The sequence below is a fragment of the Sprattus sprattus genome, assembly GCF_963457725.1.
Source record: "Sprattus sprattus genome assembly, chromosome: 2".
Classification (NCBI taxonomy): domain Eukaryota; kingdom Metazoa; phylum Chordata; class Actinopteri; order Clupeiformes; family Clupeidae; genus Sprattus; species Sprattus sprattus.
The window spans coordinates 43,217,968-43,240,022 of record NC_137921.1 but is presented as its reverse complement, the minus strand read 5'-3'; the positions used below and the strand labels follow the sequence as shown (position 1 = coordinate 43,240,022).

General features: G+C 43.6%; 3 protein-coding genes across 3 annotated transcripts in view; all 3 read left to right on the top strand.

Moving 5' to 3' along the window:
- Window positions 1-3,646, top strand: LOC308382704 (protein ANKUB1-like; the record flags this gene model as incomplete). Its single annotated transcript, XM_080860233.1, has 7 exons — window positions 1-90; window positions 432-575; window positions 1,534-1,750; window positions 1,869-1,983; window positions 2,286-2,619; window positions 2,785-3,233; window positions 3,565-3,646. The coding sequence occupies 7 exons, from the start codon at window positions 1-3 to the stop codon at window positions 3,644-3,646; spliced, it is 1,431 nt and encodes a 476-aa protein (XP_080716359.1).
- Window positions 3,647-5,329: 1,683 nt separating this feature from the next.
- On the top strand, window positions 5,330-8,015 carry commd2 (COMM domain containing 2). Its single transcript, XM_080833561.1, has 5 exons — window positions 5,330-5,511; window positions 5,821-5,898; window positions 6,051-6,133; window positions 6,252-6,425; window positions 7,119-8,015. The coding sequence occupies exons 1-5, from the start codon at window positions 5,445-5,447 to the stop codon at window positions 7,314-7,316; spliced, it is 600 nt and encodes a 199-aa protein (XP_080689687.1). The 5' UTR covers window positions 5,330-5,444; the 3' UTR covers window positions 7,317-8,015.
- Window positions 8,016-11,240: 3,225 nt separating this feature from the next.
- Window positions 11,241-22,055, top strand: part of wwtr1 (WW domain containing transcription regulator 1) — a 41,481-nt gene continuing 30,666 nt past the window's right edge. The window contains exon 1 of the mRNA XM_080831794.1: window positions 11,241-11,991. Within this exon, the coding sequence (XP_080687920.1) occupies window positions 11,576-11,991 (416 nt within the window). The 5' untranslated portion in view covers window positions 11,241-11,575. The remainder of the gene's footprint in view (window positions 11,992-22,055) is intronic.

Here is a 22,055-nt window from a genome sequence, read left to right as displayed (position 1 = left end):
ATGTCCATCTTCATCACCTTTGAAGGATCCTGTGAGCCCTTTCACATCTCTCACAACGGGACTGTCAGTACCGTTAAGCAGATGGTCAAGGTAATGTTAACATTTTCTGTATTATATACCGACCTCTGTCTGTTGTTACTGATCTTACTGTGCACATTTTTAGTTTCAATCCACTTTATGGGATACGTTGATTGATGGAGCTGAAGGAAGCAGAATTTTCTACCATCATATTTTCTTTAATGTAATGACATTGACCGGGGCTTTGACCTTACTCTTAACGTTTTGGTTGCTTCTTCAAAGACAAGATTTAACCCCTCTAGCTCTGGTAAAGATGTCACATCTCAAAGAAAATACGGAATGACTAACACCAGAGGGATGCTTAGCAGTTTCCAGCTCATTGCAGTACAGAACAGTACAGTTCTTTTAAACAGGTCTACTTCTGCATGCCACATTTGGACAGTAAGCAGTCCCGATATTTCTTGGAGCTGAGTTACAGTGGCGCCATCCTTCAGGACAGCTGGTCTCTGGCTGATGTGGGGATCTCCTCAGGCAGCACGCTACGCTGTGAGCTTAAGGTGAACCCACTCTCTGCATATTTGCATGTGTTTATGGAGAACATACAATATAGACATTTTTTGTATTTATAAGTTAGTAAATGGTCATAATGTCATTAGGTAGACTTTTCTATGTCATAAATAATTACTGAAAAAATTAATACATTTCGATTGTCAAGCATTTCAACTCAACTCAACTCAGTATTTCCCAGTTTATTACTTAATCACATCACAAGTTTTCAAACCCCTGCTCTTCTACACATGTTTCTGGTTTGTGCTGAGGGTGAAACACAAATGGATTTATTCAATTCATTCAAACAATCTGCACTTTTTCTGAGGAGACTTGAACCTGCCATTTGTTTAACAAAAAAACTTACTTCACAATGGTGGGAGACTCCCCAGTGACTGGGTACATTGTAGATTTATCCCACCCCAACAGACACCGTGGGTCCATATGCGTGTCACAAGCAGAGGCACACTGATGGTCTTTGTGTTTTTATGACCCCCAGTAAGGATTTAATTTAACTGTCTGCAAGCAGACGTAGGTTGTCTGGGGCTGGCACTGGAATGTGGCCCATGAATAGCTGTATGGTCACATTTGTGGATCCTAACGTTGAATGGCATTGACTGTAACATGAACTCCTTACTGACAGCAAATGTTTGTCGGCCATTGCACCACTACTCAATTGTATAAGCTTGTTCTGTGACCCACACATCAGTCTGGTATACAACATGCAAGGTGCAATTAATAGTCCCTTTTTATTCTCAATTATTCTAAATGTTTGGTGATCTTTAACTAGTAATGTAAAAAAAAAAATCTCTTCCCCACCTGTGGTCTGAAGATAATAATAAATAGTGTAATTCCTCTAAGAGACTTGTATTACAAGGAATAATCAGTTCAACCTGTACTACTGTCCAGATGGGGGCGAAAGAGTTCAACACTGTGGTCTTGTGTCTTGTGTCAATGCTAACATCACAGGAAGAGAACGAGGCCATAGTGCACGTGTTTAACACTGTGACGAAGGAGACGCTGGCTCTCATGGGAACAGTGATTAACCTGAGCTCCCCCGTGTCCAAACTGAGGTCTCTGGTGTCTCTGCGGTGTGGTCTGCCAGTCAGCGCCTTCAGACTGACCACCCAAAGTGGCACTAAGCTGTATGACTGTAACACGCTGGAAGATTATGTCGCGGAAGTGGGTGAGACCTTTACTTGCCAAAAGTCACAGAGACAATGTTATTTCCCTACATTTCCAAAGCAACAATGATGTCATTCTGAATGCATAGTACTCCTATGCCTCTTCTCTATCTCCATAAGGGTCCACTCTACGTTTAGAGACTTGGGACGGCTGGGGAGAGTTTCTTAGAGCCTGCTTTCGAGGACACAAACAGACAGTACAGCAGAACCTTTCAGAGGAGAGACCAGTGTTCAGGTGTGCACCAACACTCAGGTCTGTGGAGTACAACAGGACATCTAGTTACAGACACACACAACCAGAGTCGCACAGTCATGTTAAAAGTTAAGCTGACTTTTCGGAACGGATCAGTGTCCCAAATCCCAATATCTAGCTGTGGCTTACTATAGCAATGCCCCAAAACGTTGAGTGCCTAGTCATTCAGTTATGTAAATACAAGCATAACAGTCATGAATATATTGTAGATGGGTACAGTTTAGTGGGATAGACAGAGTAGTGTGTTTGGCCTGACTTACATTCTCTCCCTCCACTTCTTGCAGATTTCAACAGCGGGTGGCGCTATACATTGCTGCCTTTCAGGGCCATCTGGAGCTAGCCAGCTGGCTGATCGAGAGAGGGGAACAGGCTGATGAAGCAGTGGGGGTTCACCCCTACAGAGAGTGGTGTCATGAAACTGACCACCAGGAAATCACCAAGAGCCCAATGCATGTTGCTGCAGAGACTGGCCAGCTTCTCATCCTGAAGTTTTTCGTCAGGAGCAGTGTCCTAACGCTGAGCTGTCGGGATGCTATAGGTCGAGATCCTATACAGATAGCCCTAAAATATAGAAATAGGGAGTGTGTAGCTCACCTGGTTACCAAGTTGTGGTCAGTGGTATCTTTTCCTGCCTTTGTTATTCCTATGAAGGTTTACATTCAAATTAAAGGTTGGATACGGAGGGTGCAAAGAAAGGTTATTCGTTTCAACATAGGTCATGGATGCCCATATAGAACCAGGGTGGGGGACACAGTTCTCGTGGATGGTTTCACCCTCCCAAAGATGTCCTTTAATGTCAGCAGGGGCCACGCCACAAGGTCATGGGACCCAGCAACATCCTGTGTGCTTCCAACTCTCAAAACAGACAACATCCTTTCCTGTCCAGCTCATCCTCCCACCAGCTCGACGTCCCAGAATGCATCAGTGCAGCTGCCACAGCTGCATCCTCCTTCCCTGAAGAACAGAGGAGAGAAGAAGCGTGTCAGGAAGAAGGGAGCCACAAGAAAAGGGTCGAAGGAAATCCCGGTCACCACAAATAGCAATCAGAACGGGGACACATGGAAGAGCAGAGTGCCTCTGCCCCCTGTTTTCAGAGACTCCAACCCCCGGCCGCTGTTCGTCTACACTTCCCCTGACTCGGCTCAAATCCTGTCTGCGCCACTGGAGTCCTTTTCTCAGCACTGTGGGCGCACTCCAAGGGAAAATGCAATTTATTGTTTAGCCCTTGCCAGGTGAGTCACATATGAAACAGCAGTCAGTAACTAATGTGGGAGTCCAGATGTTTTTACCTATAGCAGGGCCAGTCACAGAGTATTGTTGTGGACCTGCCTGCCCCATAAAATGCTGCTTGTCCCCTAAAATATACATTTATATGCATATAACACACCATATACTGTACATATAAACACAATCTAATTCATACAAAAATATAATAGTAGCCCATGCAAAAATCAGTCAGTGAATAATAACATCATGCTTAATGTATATTATATATAGTCAATATAAAATGTACATCTAATCTGTTTCATCTACTTTACCTGCGAAGCTTTTGTTGTACTGCAGTGCCTTTACAGAGAAACCCTGGCTTCAGCAGTTGAGCGTGGCTCGTAGCCTTGCAAGGAGAAGCGTACAGAAAGCCGTGTAACATCAACAACAGACATGCAGAGTGCTCCACATTCTGAATTATCCTGATGACATGAAGGACTATGATGATTCATCAAGTTTGAAGCTAATTCTGACTTAATTCTGCAAAAACTGAGAAAAGAAATGCCATGCCATAGTACACGATATACAGGTGTATTGAGGACACATCTATTTTCCCTATCCAGTGATCAATGTATTTTCCAATTTGACAGTGTTATGTGCTCTGTTCAGGAACAACCTGTTTTGGTCGTCCTAAGAAATAATGTGCCAGTATTGCAATAAAAAAGTGCCAAAGACATAATAATAATAATAATAATAATAATAATAATAATAGTAATGGATTTTATTTATTTAACGCACAATCTAAATTTGTCCAGGGAACTGCAAGTACGTTGGAGATTCCTGACCTAAGTGTCCTGGATGTGAAATGAGGGGTGAGGAGGTCCTGGAGATAGGTTGAACTGGTAGTGTTTATGGCCTTGTGAACTAGGAGAAGGACTTTGAAAATGATTTTTTTTTGGTTATTTGTAAACCAGTGGAGGGAGTGGAGGACGAGGGTGATGTGTTGCAATTGTGAGAACCCAGGCAGCACTGTTCTAAACATACTGCAACCTCTGGATGGTTTTCGCTGGTAGACCTGCCAGCAGAGAGTTGCAGTAGTCAAGAAGGGAGCTGATGAATGCTCTGATTAAGATAATTATTTACACTGAATGTAGGCCACAGTACACTGTAAGCTGTAAGCTTTGTGCATAAACATTCTGGTGTATCAATGAAATGTGATGTAACCACTGATCTGTAATAAATGTTTTGTATGGCAAATGTACATTACGTAGCCTAATAAAAAAGTGTATGCTCTGCTTGAATGAAAAATGTGAGGTGTAAGCATCTGCACAGAAAAGCATACAACATAATAGGCCAACATACAATCATTCAGGATAGATCGTTTTTTGTACTTACCATCTTAAAGTAACACTATGCAACAATGTTACACTTTTTAAAGTATGGTTTTATAGGCAACTAGTTTTGGTACCATCTTCAAATTAATTTTGATAGCATATGTTCATGTGAAGGACAGATAAACACCTGTGTCTTCTCCACTAGCCATCCAGGATTTGTACTACTATGTAGTTCTGTGTTTCCGGGCTGGAACACCTTGCAAAAATGGAAGAAAGCTTTCACAGCATGACATTGCAGCTATAATGGCAAAAGACACCAGTTATGTGTTGGCAAGCTTCTATCAGTGTCAACTGGGCTGTTGGTGGTGTTTGCAAGGTTTTCGCAAGCCTTTTAGGTGGTAAGCTTGCTAGTTTTGGAACAGAAGTACGTATTGCTGCTTAATGAGACTGGTGTATGTTCAGTAGACTGGGACCTCCAGACATCAGTCGCCAGGAGTGTTGCTATGCTCTAGTCTAAGGTGTAGTGTTATCACTGTGTGGACACAAGGTTTGGGAAACTAATATTAAAACATTTAAGCACTTGTTGACGGTGGAAGGCCTTTAATGACGAATGCCAGAGACAGGAAATTCCTCATAACTGCTGCATCATGTAGGTACTTAGCCCCTTAACCCTGTGTTAATTTGACACTAGATGGCACTAGAGAGGTAACACTGAAAAAACGCATCGTGGAACTACTTTCCTGTGGTTCTTGGTTTCCATCGGAGTGCTTTAGGGAGAAAAGGTCTGATCATGTGACACTTGCAGCTAGCAAGAAGTTTGAGGTCTATTTTTTATAAGTACTTACATTCATTTAAACTTACGTTTATATATCAGCATTTACATTTACAAATTAACGAGCGATAATGTTGCTGGTATTATCTGAAGAACATAAAGAGCATTTAGGATTTCTACATGAGGTAGACTCATCAGGTAAACTTGGCTAATGAATGGTTTTTGTTTACAGTTGGCTAACATTACCTTATTTTCTTAGCCTAGCTGTGATAATATGCGTTACATTATATTTTAAGCCAGTCTGGAGGAAATACGGTTTAGTAGTGTTGCCAAATGTATTGTGTATTCATGTATTGGCGGTGGAAGGTTTTGGATTTAGCCATAATGCTAGTCGTAGCATAAGATTTGCAGAGGTGGATGTCTGCCCTACGTCGTCAACGTTACTGTTGATTCTGAATCGCTGGTTGTCCTTGAAGTACACTTTTGTTTTTAACATTATGTTCTCAGTTGTGGGTGAATTTGGACGAATAGCTGTTGAGTTCCTCAGAAAAGGATCAAATCCAAAAATATATGAAGGCGCAGCAAGTAAGGAGCCTAGCCTGTTTGCACTTGACACCATTAATAACTGTTTTCATTATGATACAATTCATGACGCGTTACTTTTCACCATACCCTAAAGTAATATGATATTGACAATATTGCAAACATCTCATGTGTATTAATTTACTCTGTCACAGGAAAACTGAATGTGTCCGCAGAAACAGTTCAACATGGAGTGGAGGGATTAATGTACCTTCTAACTGAAAGTTCAAAACTGAAGGTAAATGTTCTGCTACTGATCGTCAGTGTAGAATCAAATCGATCAAGTAAAACTTAATTTACCTCTGTAAATCACTGCGTTGTGACAAACCCATAACTACAATGTAACTGCTCTGCAGATTTCCGAATTGGATTTTCAGGATTCAGTGTTGGTGCTGGGCTTTCCTGAGGAACTTAATGCGCTTCTACTACAGCTATATCTGGACAACAAGAAGGAAATCAGAAACATTCTGACTCAACTTGCACCAACTCTTCCCCACTATCACAATCTTGAATGGCGCCTGGATGTGCAGGTACTACTGAGCTGGTTTTGCTGACTGGAAATCAATGAAGATACAAACTGGGATGACAATAAGTGCAAAAACATAACATTTCACAGGTCTTTTAAGAAAATTGCAATGTAAAGAAATGAGAGAAGTACATTCAGGAATAGGATGTCTTTACCTTTCTTTCCATTTATGCTCTTTATGTGCTCATCAGTGCCACAACCTGTGAACCGGAAGACTAGCACCTTTTTATGATACTGCATGGATCTTTGAAAAAACTTTTTTTTAAAGAATTTAGAATCACTTTTAGTTTTTATACACATATTTTATACATCATGACTTTACGTTTTTATACACACACAGACACAGGAATTTGACATCTGCGGTGAACACACAGTAGGAGCAGTGAACAATAAGCACACACATGCTAGGAGCAGTGAGCAAACACACACCCACGGGCAGCAGGGCAAGGTGAGCTGTTGGGGTTAGGTGCCATGCTCAAGGGCACTTTAGCCCAAGGTCATCCTTACAGTGGCATCAGACTTCTATGACCATGAGTGATGTTGGGAATCTCCTATGTTACTTTAGACATATGATTGTGTGTGTGTGTGTGTGTGTGTGTGTGTGTGTGTGTGTGTGTGTGTGTGTGTGTGTGTGTGTGTGTGTGTGTGTGTGTGTGTGTGTGTGTTGCTCACGTACCTATCTGCTTGTGTGTCCCAGCTGGCCAGTCGAACGCTGCGGCAGCAGGTGAAGCCCACAGTGACTCTAAAGCTGCACCTGGACGACAGTGGGACACAGAGCGCACGCGTGCTTCAGACCGACCCAGCCACACTTTTGCATCTCATAACTGAGCTGGAGCGAGCGCTTGCAGAGGCGAAAACCAACCACTGCCGCCGCATCATGCGTAACATCAAATAGACCACGTTACTGGACATTGCTCCTGCCGGGCCTGGCCACAAGGGGGCGTTGGATGAGACCCCATTCCCTATGTCAGGACTGGAGAGGCAGGGGAGATTGGCAGCTTCCAAGAGGCACTTGCATTAACACCACTGGACTACATTGTAGAACAGTGTTTTAAAGATATTTTTTTTCTATTTTGTTGTCCTTTCTCTCTTTTTTTTTTTTTTTTTTTTTACAAATTACGCTGATTATCTTTGTAGAGCATGCCAAGTCGTAGGCTCAATCAATGCTTTTAGACATTTAAAAGTGGTCTTATGTTTAGAAGGGCATTAGTCCAATGTGGTGCACAGCTTCGGGTCATTTTGATGGGCCTTCCCCATTGCTTGCATTTTGAAAATCAAGAGCTTGGCTTCTGTGTAATCATTCACATGGGGTTGTATTGCAGACGTCTTATGTAAGACGCTTTACAGGAATATGAGTCATATGTTTTTAAGTAATTCATTTACCAATAGTGTTCATTACTTTTTTGTTGGGATCTGATTTCTAAGTGCAGTCATATTTGGGACCAGTGTAGCAGGGAGTGTGTGGGAGGCTTGTGGAGGAGTTAGGTATTGCACTGTGTGATAACTCGAGTATGTGTATTATCAGCTGGTCAGGGGTAAGAGGCTGAACAATGTAATGGTGTTCGTCCGTTGACATGGTGCATGTCTGAATTCAAGGCATTTGGAATGAGAAATTTTGTAAAAAGATATGGGATTGTACATGACTCACTTCATGAATAAAGATAAATGCCAGAGTGTATTTGTGCTACGTGTTTCCGTGCTTTTTTCTGTGTTGTTTATTTGCTGTGGTGAGAAAATGGTAGGCTCTAAAGTAATGAATTTTATTCCATTGTTTGGGTTGGCTGCTGCGTGTATTGGTATGATTGTTTCTTTGCGCTGATGTCCAAAAGTCATTAAGCATTCTTTGACCTCCTAACCTGAGAAAAAAAAGAGTTCTTTCTGCTAGGCTAATAATTAAACTTCACTGCCCTGACTGGCCCTCTGCCGTGAGTGAAAACGCTGACTTATCTGTGGCTATTCAGTTTAGTTTCCATCGCTTCACTTTTATCGCAAAACCACTTTCGCTCTCCGCATCAACTGAAAGCAAAGGCACCTGTGAGGCGACAGATACGTGCAGCTCTGCCATGTTTGGGTGAAGTAAAAACAATACAAGGACCTGTTTGCCTAAGATGCTTTGTTATAAAACTGGAAGGAACCTGTCGCCTGTGGTTTCAACAAGTTAGGCCTGATCCCCTGAAATAAACTGTCTGCAAGTCTTCAGTGTCTGGAGGGTGTTGTTTGTATAGGTTGATGTGTTCTCTTACCTTCATTCTTGATGTAGAGGCTTCAAGATAACCTTTTATTCAAGGCTGTAAATCAGAAAGTAATGAGCCCTGCAAATGAACTGATTATTTGATTACAGGGGTATAGGCCCCGGATCTTGCCATGGCACTTGAGAAACATGGTGGTCTGTGGGCTAGATTTATAGACAGGGTCCTGAGGGAAACTTCCAGTTCTCGTCACTCTGTATGGCCATGTGCAATCTCTGGGTGGTGTTCAACATGGTGACCCAGTGCAGCCCACCCCCCATACCCTTGCCCCCCTGAGTGAGTGTATGGCCAGAGTGACAGCAGTGCGACTGATTAAGGCTTCGTCACAGGTGCCCCCTGTACATTTGAGCTTCCTGCCACCATCAGCCCTTTCTAAGGATACAACTCCTTTGTTTCAAATGCTGTCCTCAGCCTGTGGGAAAATGGCTGTTGTACAATGCCCTATCACCACAGGGCCACTGAGCAATTACATACAGTGCTACCAACCTTTAACAAAACGTTTTGTCTACCAGTAAGAAACCTACACAGGCTGCTTTTGCTGTCGGTCTCTGTGTCTTCATATACATGTCTGGTTTTGTGTTTCCACTTCTCAGAGACCTGCTCAGGTTCCAGGAGACACACGGGATCAGGCAGGAGAGGATCTGAGGGAAGCTGCCCTTTGGGTTACAAGGAGGCTTAAGAAACAGGTGGGTGTCTTATGGTGGTTTGGGTGAATGGGGGTGCTGAAGATCATGACAGGCATCAGCACCACTTATGCTTGAGTCAACTGTTCCAGTGGACAGATGCACTTACTCTGAGGACATAAAAACAGGCACTGGGAAAGACACGACAGGCGTCTATTTGTAACATTGGGATTTAACGACATGCTTTGATATAAAGCAAACTGAGGTGGAAAGAAAATAATCAGTATGACTAAAATCTAAATGTCAAGGTGTTAAAATGGAAATCAGTGAATTGATTGAATAGGTACTAAGTTAAAACTAGTATAAAGTTAGTTAGTTAGTTGCTAATTACTGTTCCACTTATTTGCCCTGAAGCAGAAATCACACTTCCATGTCAAGTCCTTAAATGCCTTTTATCAACCATTATGCCTCTGAATTTAAGCTGATGAGGTGTCATAAACAAGAGACAAAAGGCAGCTAGTGGGGAGACTCTGTTTGTGGGTGGGTGAGTGTGTGTGTGGGTGGGTGGTTGGCTGGGTGTCAGTGGGTGTGTGTCCTATATGAGTGTGTGGGGGGTGTTGACTGGAGAATGAGGGCCAGAGACCTCCCACAGATGCCAGATCTGTAAGTCCAGTCTCCATTTGCATTGTAGACCAAATAATTAAATACGTAATGGCGTGGGGAATGATAGTTGCACGCGCCACTCCTTAGCATTTGACATCAGCAAGGACAGCTGTGTGTTTGATGTGGCCCGCCATCACATGAATAGCAGAGAAAAATTTGGTCTGTAGACTTGAATGGATTTCTGTGATCTGGTGAGGCAATAGCCCTGGATCTGTGTATTATATGTATGATAGATGGATGACATAAAGTTTTTAATACAAAGTATAAACATGTTATGAAAAACATACCAAAGACAATAAGCGGACTTTAATTTCTGAGAGAACGAGACCGAGTTCAACCCACATGGTCATCCTCTAATCTGACCGCTATCATAATGAAACCTTGGACAAAAGCATATTTGATGTATGATACATTTTGTAGACATGTCCAGACTCTGTACAAAAAGCAGAAGAGAGTTCCTGTTATCAGTAGTGTGTCTACGTTAGACTAATTACACACTTGTGGTACCTGCTGTTAGAAACGATGAGGTGGCAAATTATGACTGTTCGTCGAATAATTAGCGCTGCTGAGTGATGTTGAGGCCTACATAGGTCCGACTTTTGCTTACATTACGTTTTGATGTTTTGCAGCTGCTCTCTTGTGCAAAAATTACTATAAACATGACAATGGGCGCGGCCTGTGATTCATATGCCTATATATGGTCAAATTAATAACTAGGCTACTTCATTTCACTTTATGATGGGTTAATCACTGAATATCTAATTGGCCATTGTTGCTTTTTTCAGATTCTAAGTGTCAAGCTTTCAATCAGGGGATAATTAGTCTAGGCCTACTGAAATATATGTTAATTAATTGTATCCATGCTGTGAAAGTTTGTTTCTATAGGATATAAAATTATACTATGTCTTCGTGATGCTTTGAAGCCTAAAGTGGATGTGCAATATCTCAAACTGTGCTGTAGGCCTAATGTATGTAGATTTCTGAGAGCAGAAATCTGGTCTGTCCTTAATAGGCTACCGCCCATAATATACAGCATTCATACAAATACGTTCTGAACTCTGTTGTCTCTTGTATATTCGTAACTTTATCAAACTTCCATAGGTTAAAACTTATTACAGAGCCTTCGCTTGTATTGTTGTCTGAGTTTTCTTGGGGAGTAGTTTGTTTTGTGGTCGCGATACTGTTGGCTAATGCCTTCAGGCGTGCGGGCCAATGAATTATTCATGAGCAACTGCTGACATGGGCGCCGTGAAAAGTAGAGTTTACAAACTTTGGGACGGCAGTTTAAGGGCAGTATCTATCTAGGAAAGTCACTGGCGTCTGCGGGAATCTTTGTTCTGATACTTTCTCATGAAGAGAACACATCCAGTGTTCTCTCAAATCCAGTGTTCTCTCGTTCGCTTGGTGGAATTTATTCTGATGTAACTTTTTTAGGCAAGTAGTAGGGTGGATAGCCTTAGTGATTAGCTCAGCGTAGGCTGCTACGTTGACTACATTTTGTTTGGAACAAGTGAACTACACAAGAAAGTGTTTGACTGTTGAGGAAGGTGATCTTGTAGTCTGATAAGCTCATCTTTTACTAAATCTTTTCAAATTTTCGCAACTTTGAATCAAGCAAAATGAGCAACAATCCTCTGCAACCGATGCCGGGACACCAAGTTATCCATGTCGCGAAGGACCCTGATACGGACCTGGAAGCGCTTTTTAACTCCGTTATGAACCCCAGACCCAGTTCTTGGAGGAAAAAAGTTTTACCCGAGTCATTTTTCAAGGAACCTGACTCGGGGTCTCATTCCCGACAGTCCAGTACTGACTCGGGAAGCCATCCACCCAGACTAACAGAGCAACAACACGCACACGCACGGTCAAAATCTTTACCAGCGTCTTTCCAGCTTGGAGTGGGATCCAGCTCAACAACAAGCCCGGCACATCATGCACACATCCGGCACCAGTCTTTCGATGTTGCCGAGGAGCTACCACTGCCTCCGGGATGGGAGATGGCTCTTACGTCCAACGGCCAAAAGTATTTTCTCAAGTAAGTGACACACAATGTCAGTCTCTATATATATATATAGGAGACCACAACTGATTTTGTTTTTAAAAGTTTTATATTAGGAAATATGGATTCAATTGTATTTAAAATAGTGTCATTCGCGTTTTAATGACCGCCTAGTGATACAGCAATTTGTGAACTTTTAAGCCTTCAGACAAATGTATAGTAAAAACTTCAGTAAGAGCTGAACAACAGGTTCTGACTACAGAATGATACATTGCCACCCCATAGGCTGTGCGTTGTGATTGAGTAGCCTTCATAGGCTACTACACCGTCTTTGTTTTCTCCTGTCAGCTACAGCCTTTTTTCCTTCCCTCGCATATAACTTTCAATACAAGTCATTCACGTGAACAGGAGGCCTACCTGTCTGTACTTGTATTTGTCACCTAGTGCACCTCCACCATTTAGTTAACGAATAGCCATTATTAACCTAGATCGTAGTGTTTCAATTTCAGTTTAATTCTTGTACAGTATGCAATGCATATGCATAAATGTTCAGTTCAGGAAGACTATTTGCAGGATGGACTATTTCACAAAGAGTCCCGAAACATTTTGCCTCCCCCTTCAGAAGTGAGGCTGCATTAAGCTCAGCTTTGTTCATGAGCTCCTTATTCCGCAAGAGACTCCATCAGCACAGAAGGTTTCAGGTTTCAGGCTTGCAGTTATCATCAGGGTCCATTCAGGGAGATAAAAAGATCCCCTCCAGATATCTTCGCAGGGAGCTCACAGATCTGGAGTTGACCTCTGCTCAGTTGAGTTTAAGCCAATGTGCTCTAACAGGAAATGACAGTATCTGGGCGTGGATCTGACTAGTAGTCCCCATACTGGCTAGGTATCACTGTCTATGCAAACACACACGTACACGTGCACCCACCCACACACACCTTTTACACACCTTGGTTACGATTAAGATTCGCAGTCACTTTGATAAGAAGGTGTTAACCCCTGTCCTCAGCAAAGGGCCGTATCTCTGAGTATCTCTGTCCTGGAGCTGTCAGGAGTCCGTCTCAATGCAAATGAGTGTTTTGACTCGACTCCCTTTTCAGAAAGAGATGGCTAAGCATAGCTATTCTTTCCATCCCCGGGAACACAAAAGTTATCTGATCGAGTGGAGAGATGAGATGTTACTGAGGCTGTGGCTGGCCCAGTAGGGTGTCCTCCGAAGAAGGGACGGTAATTAAGCAGTGGCCTGAGAACCTCCACCTTGGAGATGGGCTGTCTCAGGAGAAGTCTGCTGGAAGAATGATTTTTCTTTTTTGTTTACAGTAAATGGGTTGAACAATTCACTTAATACTTATTAGGCCTCTTCATGGTCTGTTAAACACAGTGGTTTAAAACAAAACATTAAAAGAGTATGTTTGGTTGGGTCTTGCAAGCTGTTGTAAAGGAATTGTAAAGGAATTCTGCAAGTTCTCAGGAGAATGGAAACTTATTAGAACAAACTGACAGACTGCAGTGAGGAGGAATTTAGTTTCGACACATCAGAAACAGAGCCAGTGTTATCTGTTGTAGCCTATTTTTTGTCACTGAGCTCATGTTACTCAAAGGCAAGCCATCACACACACACACACACACACATGCACACTATCAGACTGGTTTGCGGCTAATGATTTGTTATGGTACTCATTAACATCCCAAAAGAGAGGTAGAGCATTACCTGTGAGCTCACAGTGCACAAGTTGCTAGTCGTGTTGTTTTTGTGGTGTCGGTCCAGATGTGTCTTCCCCCGTTGCAGACTGCGAGAAAACGAGTCTGTGCCTGTTACTGCTTCAGCTGGCACCTCCACCACCAAACAAAGCAGAAAAACCTGGCCCACCCCACCCTGCCATTAAACGGTCAGAAAGACAAAGTCTTGCTGTCAGTGGTAATGAGTCCCTAAACACATGAAGTTAATGCCTCAGTCCCATATGGACTGGCTCAGACTGGATTCATGTCAGATATGCATCCAGTAGATCTGGCACCAGTGGTGTAGACAGACATGCAGATATCTCTCCACATGTGCAACCACACAAGAGAGTGTCTCGCAAGGACGTACCTCGGATGTGGCGGCTCTGTTAATTGATGCTTTGATGACTGATGGCTGTCACTGAAAAATGTTTGACGGATATAGGTTTTCGGTGTGGGAATCCTGTCTGACCTGATAAATACTTCACTATTACTTATGACAAGAAGTGTAGTTATGATGCCCACTTACCTATGATCTAAAAGTATCAGAACAAGATTATATTATTGCACAGAAAAACACTGTAAATTGCTGTTGAAAAAAAGTAATTTGGCCATGAAGGAAAATGTGACCTATTGAGGATATATTATTTGACAAAGTCAATGGTGTAAGGTGGAGATGGACCATAGGTCTGCAATTGTTTGTATGGACCATCGTTGCTTGACAGTGGATCAAAACTGCGGAGACTTCACTTCTAACAAAGTTGTTTGTCTGTATTCTTTCGCTTTTAATAAGTTCTTCTGCGCAGCCATGATGAACAAGACTGAGTTAGCTGCAGTGATTGATGTGAAGGAAGCGAGAGCCAACGCAAGGCTCGAGTCAGCCAAACCTTCAGTGTTAGGATCCCTGTGTCCTCGGCTCGACACCAGAATAAAATGAAACGGAGAGAAAAAAAATCAGAGTGAAGGAGAGTTGGTAAACAGAGCGTTTGCTGATGTGATCTGGGTGTTCTCATCCAGACATAAAAAGTAGGGAGTCTGTGTTTGTGTGTGTGTGTGTGTGTGTTTGGTATGTGTGTGTGTGGGGGGGTGGGGGGGGGGGGGGGGGTGTGTTGATAAAGAGAGGGAGAGGAAGAAAAAGCACAGAATCCGATCACTGCTAAGCAGCTGCACTTCTTTCTCCAACCCCCTCCAGTTCACAAAAGGCCCAGGGGCCAGCTAGCTTTACTGGGGGCCCAGTCATCCTCTGAACCTGATGTTTGGGCAGTCTGTAATTAGGCATACGTCAGGTGCTCAAGAAAGGTATTTTCTACTGTTCTCCAAAGAAGAAACAGACCTGACTCAATCTCGACTTAGTTTTCTTGTGTAGTTCTCTGTTCTCTGTTTCCGAGGCGATGTCTAGAAGTTTGATTCATCCCAAGTAGTCCAAGAAGTCAATTTGTCTTTTAATTGGTATATGTGGATGCATCTTCTATTGAAGTTTGGTTTAGTTTATAAATTAGCTGCAGAGCTTCAAGGGAAGAGCTTTAGAAACACTAAAAATCCACAACAGGTGGACACTCTAGTCTTGTTTGGTCACATTTTCAGTGTTCAGAGGTTTAGACCTTACTAGCCACCACCAAAAAACATGATCATGAAAATGAAATGGCTTTTAATGGTTCTCCTGGCAGCTCCTGATTTCCTTATATTCCATATTTTGTATTCATATATTTATATGTAATGATTAGTTATTTAGTAGTATTTAAAGGATTTATAGGTTTGACTTAGCCACATACAGTGTAAAATATATTATTTGTCTGTTATTATGAGGTGATAAAGATTCAAGGCAGTCAGTTCTGGTGTCCACATGTAGGCCTATCTGTTCTTACAGTGACAATGTTATTATTCACTTGTGTTTTTTTTTATGTTGACAAAACAATTAAATGTGTTTCTTGTCGTGGATATGGTGGCTGACCAGGTTTGTAACTTGAGAGGCAGTGTAATGGTGTGGCAGGAGGAACTGACCCAATCACTCCAGCTTAAACTCTCTTACATGCAAGTCCTTAGGGGAAAGAATACCAGTTTCTTTTTTCCTCTAAGAAACCTTTTATACACAGGTGTTTTTTTTGTTTTAGTACCTGAATTACTGCAAAATTGATATTTTAAAATAACAGGTGACTTAAGAGGTTGGTATGATCCAAAAGATTTCCAGTGGCACTTTGTTGGTCTTGGTTATTGTAACTTTTGTAATGCTTCTCTTAGTAATTTGTATGTCAGCTACTATTTCCTGGTTGAGAATCGCCCATGATCCCATGCTAGGGTGACAGGTGGTCAAGGCTGACTTGAGTTCAGTTTTCCTTATGCAAGTCATGAGAGGCTCCTCAGTCGTTTTTCAACAGGGCAGGTCACATTCACTTTAATGCGCTGGACCACCTAGCTGTGACATATCACAAGTACTACATAGAAACAACAGAGCATGCATATCTGCTGTTCACCCATCACGGGTGTTTTGGGAAAAACCTCAACAGTGCCCACACCCTACCCCCTCAAACCCCACATCAGCATCTTCTGACCTTTTCCAAAGGCAGTAGCTGGGTGGCTGCTTTCAACAGAAACAATGTGCCAAGCATGGAATGAAGGGGGTAGGTGGCTTAGAGTAGAAATTCCAAAACCTAGGGGGTAAAACAATAGGCAGACGGCCGTGGCTCCTCTGCGTCCTTGCACACTCACTGTAGCGGTAGAGAGGGAGAGCAGTCTGTGGAACGGCCATAACAGATGTGCTTCTCTCTGAAGAGGCTACACCAGTGTCTGTGCCCCCGTCTGGTTTTCACTTAGTCTGTTCTCCCCAGAGAGAGAGAGGGAAAGAGAGAACTTGCCCCCTCGCTCTGGAGAGCAGACAGCTTGCTTGCCTCTGGAACCAGCTCTTGTGGCCAGGGCCTGAGTCCCATCCTGTCCTATATGTGACTTGGACGAGCATGAGGACCTGGTTGTTTGGCTCTGGACAGCAGCGTGCAGTCTGGTCCATCTGGAGCTCTCTTCTGTGCTGATGGAGTCTGTTTGCGAGACAAGAGTGTCTTTGTGGCGGGGTGTGCTACAGTCCTACAGTGCTCAAGGCTTTTGCGTGACTTGCAGATATAAATTGTATGAAAGCAATTAAACTTGAAGGAAATGTCATGTGGGCTGAATTTAAAACCAGGGGATTTTGTGGCCCACTTGTTCATTTGGCCTGCCTTGCAATTGGCACAAGTTCCTGGGCTATATAGGAGAGGAAGAACATTTCTCCACGTTTTTAATTACTTTTACATCCAAATCACCACCATCTATGACTTTTTACATCCTAAATAAGTCACACCAGACGCCAATCACTCTTGAAACAACAGCAGTTTTCAATTAATTTCCAATCTAGTTCCTTAATGGAGCATGTCAACCAATGAATCGGCCAATGTAACAAAGTTTTTCTATGTCAAACAATAATATCATGCAACCCATGCCATGCTTTTTTTTTTTTTGCTTAAATGGACAAAGTACACACTTGCCCCTTTACCATGGGGGTTAGGAATAACCAAAGCTTGTAGCTACACAGAGAGGTGTTTTGGCAGAGGGGGTTAATGTCACAAAGGCCCATGTTGTGGAGTGTGCAGTACTGCTAAATGGGGGCTACAATGCTGCAGGCTGCGTGTCAGCCACACAACAGCTGATGGCTGGTTTTCACAGTGGTGCCCCTGGTCTAGGCCTCCTCTCGCCTGTGCCGATATTCAGCACACAGAAGCAGTCTGTTATTTATGGGCCTTTGGGTAGGAGACAGTGCTTGTCAGAGCCTGGATGGAGGATACCTGACCTTTTTTTCCCAAGTGACAGTTAAAAAAAAAAAAAAAAAAAAAAAGGCCTCTTTTCAACTGGCCAGCACCCTTTGTCTCTCCACATGCGGCAGTTTTTACTGCCGATGGGTTTCCAAGCTCGGAGTCCTGATGTCACTGCTGCACTGATCTTTTCAGCGTCCCAGCTCCCCCCACACCCAGCCCTAGAACCTTAAAAACAATGACCCCTTTCTGAGCACTGAGGACACAGAGGTCCTGAGTGGAACAGCAGGGACCACTTCTATTTTTGACAAGATAACAAGATCTATTTATACGTACCCAGGGCTGGCCATAATGAAATTAATTTGACTTTGGCAAGCTTGTAAAGACATTTTTGTGTTAGTTCCCACCCCAAGCACTGGGTCATAGACCTGAAATCAGTTCCATATCCTACTGTACGGAATGTGTGTTTGCGCTGGTGTTGACTTCTGCTGGACATGAGGTGTGTTGCAGTGCTCTCTTTGTTTACTCAGAGTTGCAGCAGCTGTGATGAAGCTTATTCACTGCTTCGGCTGTGCTCTGCTACAATGTTTTATAATGTTTAAAAAAAGGAGTTGCAACTCTCTATGTCTCTTTCTTTCTCTCTCTCTCTCTCTCACTCACTCCCCCACCCCTTCTCTGGGAGGCCCTGTGGCATGGTGTTGTTGACCTTGAGCAGACGTCTCCGTACGGGAAGGCAGCTGTGACCCTTCAGTCTGGGGAAGATGGCAGGTTTCTCTCCTATTGTTGAGAGACTCTGCTCAGTGTTCAGACATGCCTCCAGACCTATCAACAGGCAGGGCCAAAGAGCAGCCTGCTAAAAACATTTACACACTCCACTCAATGGCTGAGACTGTATGTATCACAGATGATTCAATCAGCTTGCCCCGGTTCTCTGGCTGTCCAAGTTGCGTGGTCAGGGAAAAATAGCTTCACCCCAAGGATTTAAGTGTTTTTCAAGCGAATGAAAACCTACATTTCAAACATCTGTTTGGGGATTTTTATTTTGAATTCGTTTTTTTAAACTGACACAGACACACACGCATTTCTGGTCATTTTAAAGATACACTTAAGATGTAGGCTATGTTAGAGTAGCAATCCCAATACAGGAGACAGGGAGAAAAATGGGCCAGTCCTGTAAGCTTTACCCTGCCTAAATTCCAGCCTCTTGGTTGTCTTTGGCTCATCTCTATAGCTTTTTCTGGCTCTCCTCATCATTCTTGTCAGTGTATATCTCCATTTAACAGCTATTAAATAAAGCCAGCATGAGTTTACCCATGGCCGTGTGCACAGTTGTTTTTGGAGCGGTATTTTCCATAATCCACCACCACCCCCACCCACCCCTGCGAGCCCTTTCAATAAGCAATGGTTCTGTCTACAGGATATGGAACTGGTCATTTCCTTTTGTTTGCCAGGATAATGGCTGCAGGGACACATCCCGATCTCTTTTGGGTTTCGTAAAGTTTAAAAACAATAAACATGAGTCACAGACTTCAAAAGATCATGGAGGGAGGGGAAGAGGGAGAGAGAGGGAGGAAGCTCTCCCTCTCTGGCCCAATGCCTCAATGGCACGACATACTTGATCAGAAAGTAAATTATTTTTTCATGTAGTTGGTGTTGTGCTTTGTTCAAGACTTTTGTTTTTGATTGGTCAGTCCAGACTGGATGCCATGTCAAGCTCCAATCAGGTTACTTTTCGAGCCACAAATAAAAATTCTTACATTTGAGACGTGTATTTGTTGCCTTAGTTTCGCCCTTGGATTCACATTGTTTTATTATTTATGTTATTTAAACATTTCTGTCAACATAGGATTAAAAAAGATTCAGCGTATGGGTAGGACGATAGCTCCCAACTTCTTGTGTAAGAATTGCTTTCTGTTGGGGCAGCCTTTACAGCTGTGTGGTAGACAAAATGAGGGTAATTATCCAGAAAACAATTTGCATTCCTCAAGAGTTGAAAATGGCTGTCAGAGGAATGGGTGCCTAAACCACAGCAGTGTTTATCAAAATGTCTGCTCTGTGTATGCGCACTGTATCTCTAGATTCTGTGGGCGAAGAGAAGTCTGTTTTATCACAAGTTGTTTTCTTTCTTCTTGAACACTCAGTTCTAAAGTGTGTCTCCTGTGAACTGTCTGCCTGTGAAATGTGAACAGTGGATTGTTCACACTGTAAGGTCACCGGAGTTTGTATTCTCTTTTAATCACAGTCCACACCAGACTCCAGACTATTTTTTAACTTGGTAAAATGGAGGCCAGCAGTTGAAGTCTCACAGGCTGTTTTTTCCTTCACTCCCTGCTCAGCTGGCTGCTCCTCAGTGGGAGTGTCTTTCTGTGGGCGGGGCCCAGAGAGGTTAGGCCCGCCCACTCACTCACTTGCCTGCTGACAACCCAGTAAGGCCCTCCCCCTCCCTCACCCCTCACTCTCTCTCTCTCTCCGCTGCTCCCTATTCATGGCAGTTGGAATGTGAGCAGCAGCTATGTGGGCGTATTGTTCCCCAAGCAGCAAAAAAAAGGGGGGGGTTGTGGGGGGGTATCGACCCTCACAGCTTTTCTGTTCCTCTGGCATTTCATTCAGTTCTCCAGGGCCACGCCATGCATTCACCTCACTTCGGGAGACGATGTTGATGATTGGGGAGCATGAGGGGGGTGGAGGCAAAGGTGTCAGGAATGAGGTTTGGACTAAGAGGTTCAGAGGCTAGGGTTGAGGGTTGGCTGGGGTGGAGCCGGGGCCCCCCAATTCAAGCCACGTGTCACATGTGATGGATTGTCTCCCGTTGGTGGCATGTCGGGGAACAAGTTAACCGTGGTCTAATACTCATTGTCCCATAAGGCCTTGATGTACCCATTAAGTGACAATGGGGGTCTCCGGAGGAGTCGGCCTTGTGTCTTTTTTTGTCCCTGTCTGACAAGTGAAGGGGATGGCAGCGTTCTTATGGTATGTGACGGGAGATTCTCACTGAGAAGATCTTAAGCCCCCCCCCCCAGTTTAATCTGCAGTGGGTTTGTCTTCAACACTTTCAGTTTGAGCAAAGTGCATTTTCCTTGAATCATCAAATGAATCATCATCATGTGTAACACAGTAACCACTGAATGTGTTTACATCCTGTTTCCTTCTATGCAAATGATGGAGGAGGTCTCGTGGTCTGAACTTTGATTAGTTTATGTGGTCTGACTCAATCTGATGTAACACCCCCATGTTTTAATCAGGCAGGTATTACCACATACTTTATCGTTGCCTCTCTGCCATGGCACTAGACAGCCCAGATCCCAAACCCAGATTACTATTTATTTGTTTTATGCTCTACAGAGCAGCAGAATTTATGACTACTTTCGTTACAGCCGGGCTAATCGTATTGGCAGGTCCGGGGAGACATAGGGCGGTCATATGGACGCGGAGGGAACATTTGGTGTCAGCTGTTCCTGTGTCCCTGTGGAATACGTTTCAGATGGTTCGTCCTGTGGCTCGATCTCTCGTTGCAGTGCTGGCGAAGGCCAGGAGTCACATGATCTGAAGCGGAGCGCTGCTGAACTGGCATTGGCCTGACGGTGGTCGTTCATCATTTTTACGGTTCTCATTATAATTTGTTCCATAACGAAGGGGCAGAGAGTTGCGTTTAAGGCCAGGGACATGCAGGTGCAAGCCGGCAGTAGGCTGCGAGGAATTTCCTCTTGCTGGGGGTTGAATTTCGAAATGCCTCTTCAAAAGCTGAAATTTCATTAAATACGCGGAATATCAAGCAAATGGCTGGCAAACCTGGTGTTGTCTTCACCTAGAGAGCAATTGAACGACAAAAGAACATACAAACGAAATGGGGTGCAGTTGTTTTAATGATGCCAAGTGCTTCATTGTAAAGTGAAGAGAGTGAATGAGAGAGTGATAAAGAGAGAGGAGGTGGGGGCCTGAGTAGTGGAGCCAGGGTTCATTCCCATGTCTGCTGTAGGATTATAAACAAAGGGTGCTTTGTGCAGGGGGCATTAAGCTAATATCAATCCACTGATTTTATTTGTACTTTCACTGGACAAGAGAAAGAGGCCAGTGTGCTCTTGTGAGTTATCAAGAGTTTGGTCAGAAACGTCTTTTTGTTGTGTCAATGTGACTTTTCATCATGATCGCACAAAGAAAAGACAGTATCGACAGCACATGTACTCCGTCCGTGACCACTGGTGGCATACATGAGGAGCAGTGGAAACAATGGATAATTCCCCTCTGCAACAGAGGCAAGCTCACTGGGAATGGGCATAAACAATGGGCCCCGTCCTCTGTGCCACACAAATTGCCGGATTGTTCTCTGAAGGGCCCTCTTGAATCGGCGCAGCGGACCAGCAGATGACAAATGGCCTGTAGCTGGTTATTCCATCTTGGCCCCCCCTCTCCCAACTCTCTCAGCTCTTCCCACCCCCACCCCCACCCCAATGCTCCATGGGCCTCTGTGTTCCTGTGTCACTGGCCCACTTCAGACCTCAGGGTCACTTAACAGGCAGCAGACATTGGTCTCTTTATCATGGAGGAAAAGGGCTCTCCTCTCGCAGTGAGGCGTGGAGTTTTCTCTCTTTCTGTGCGACTCATTCA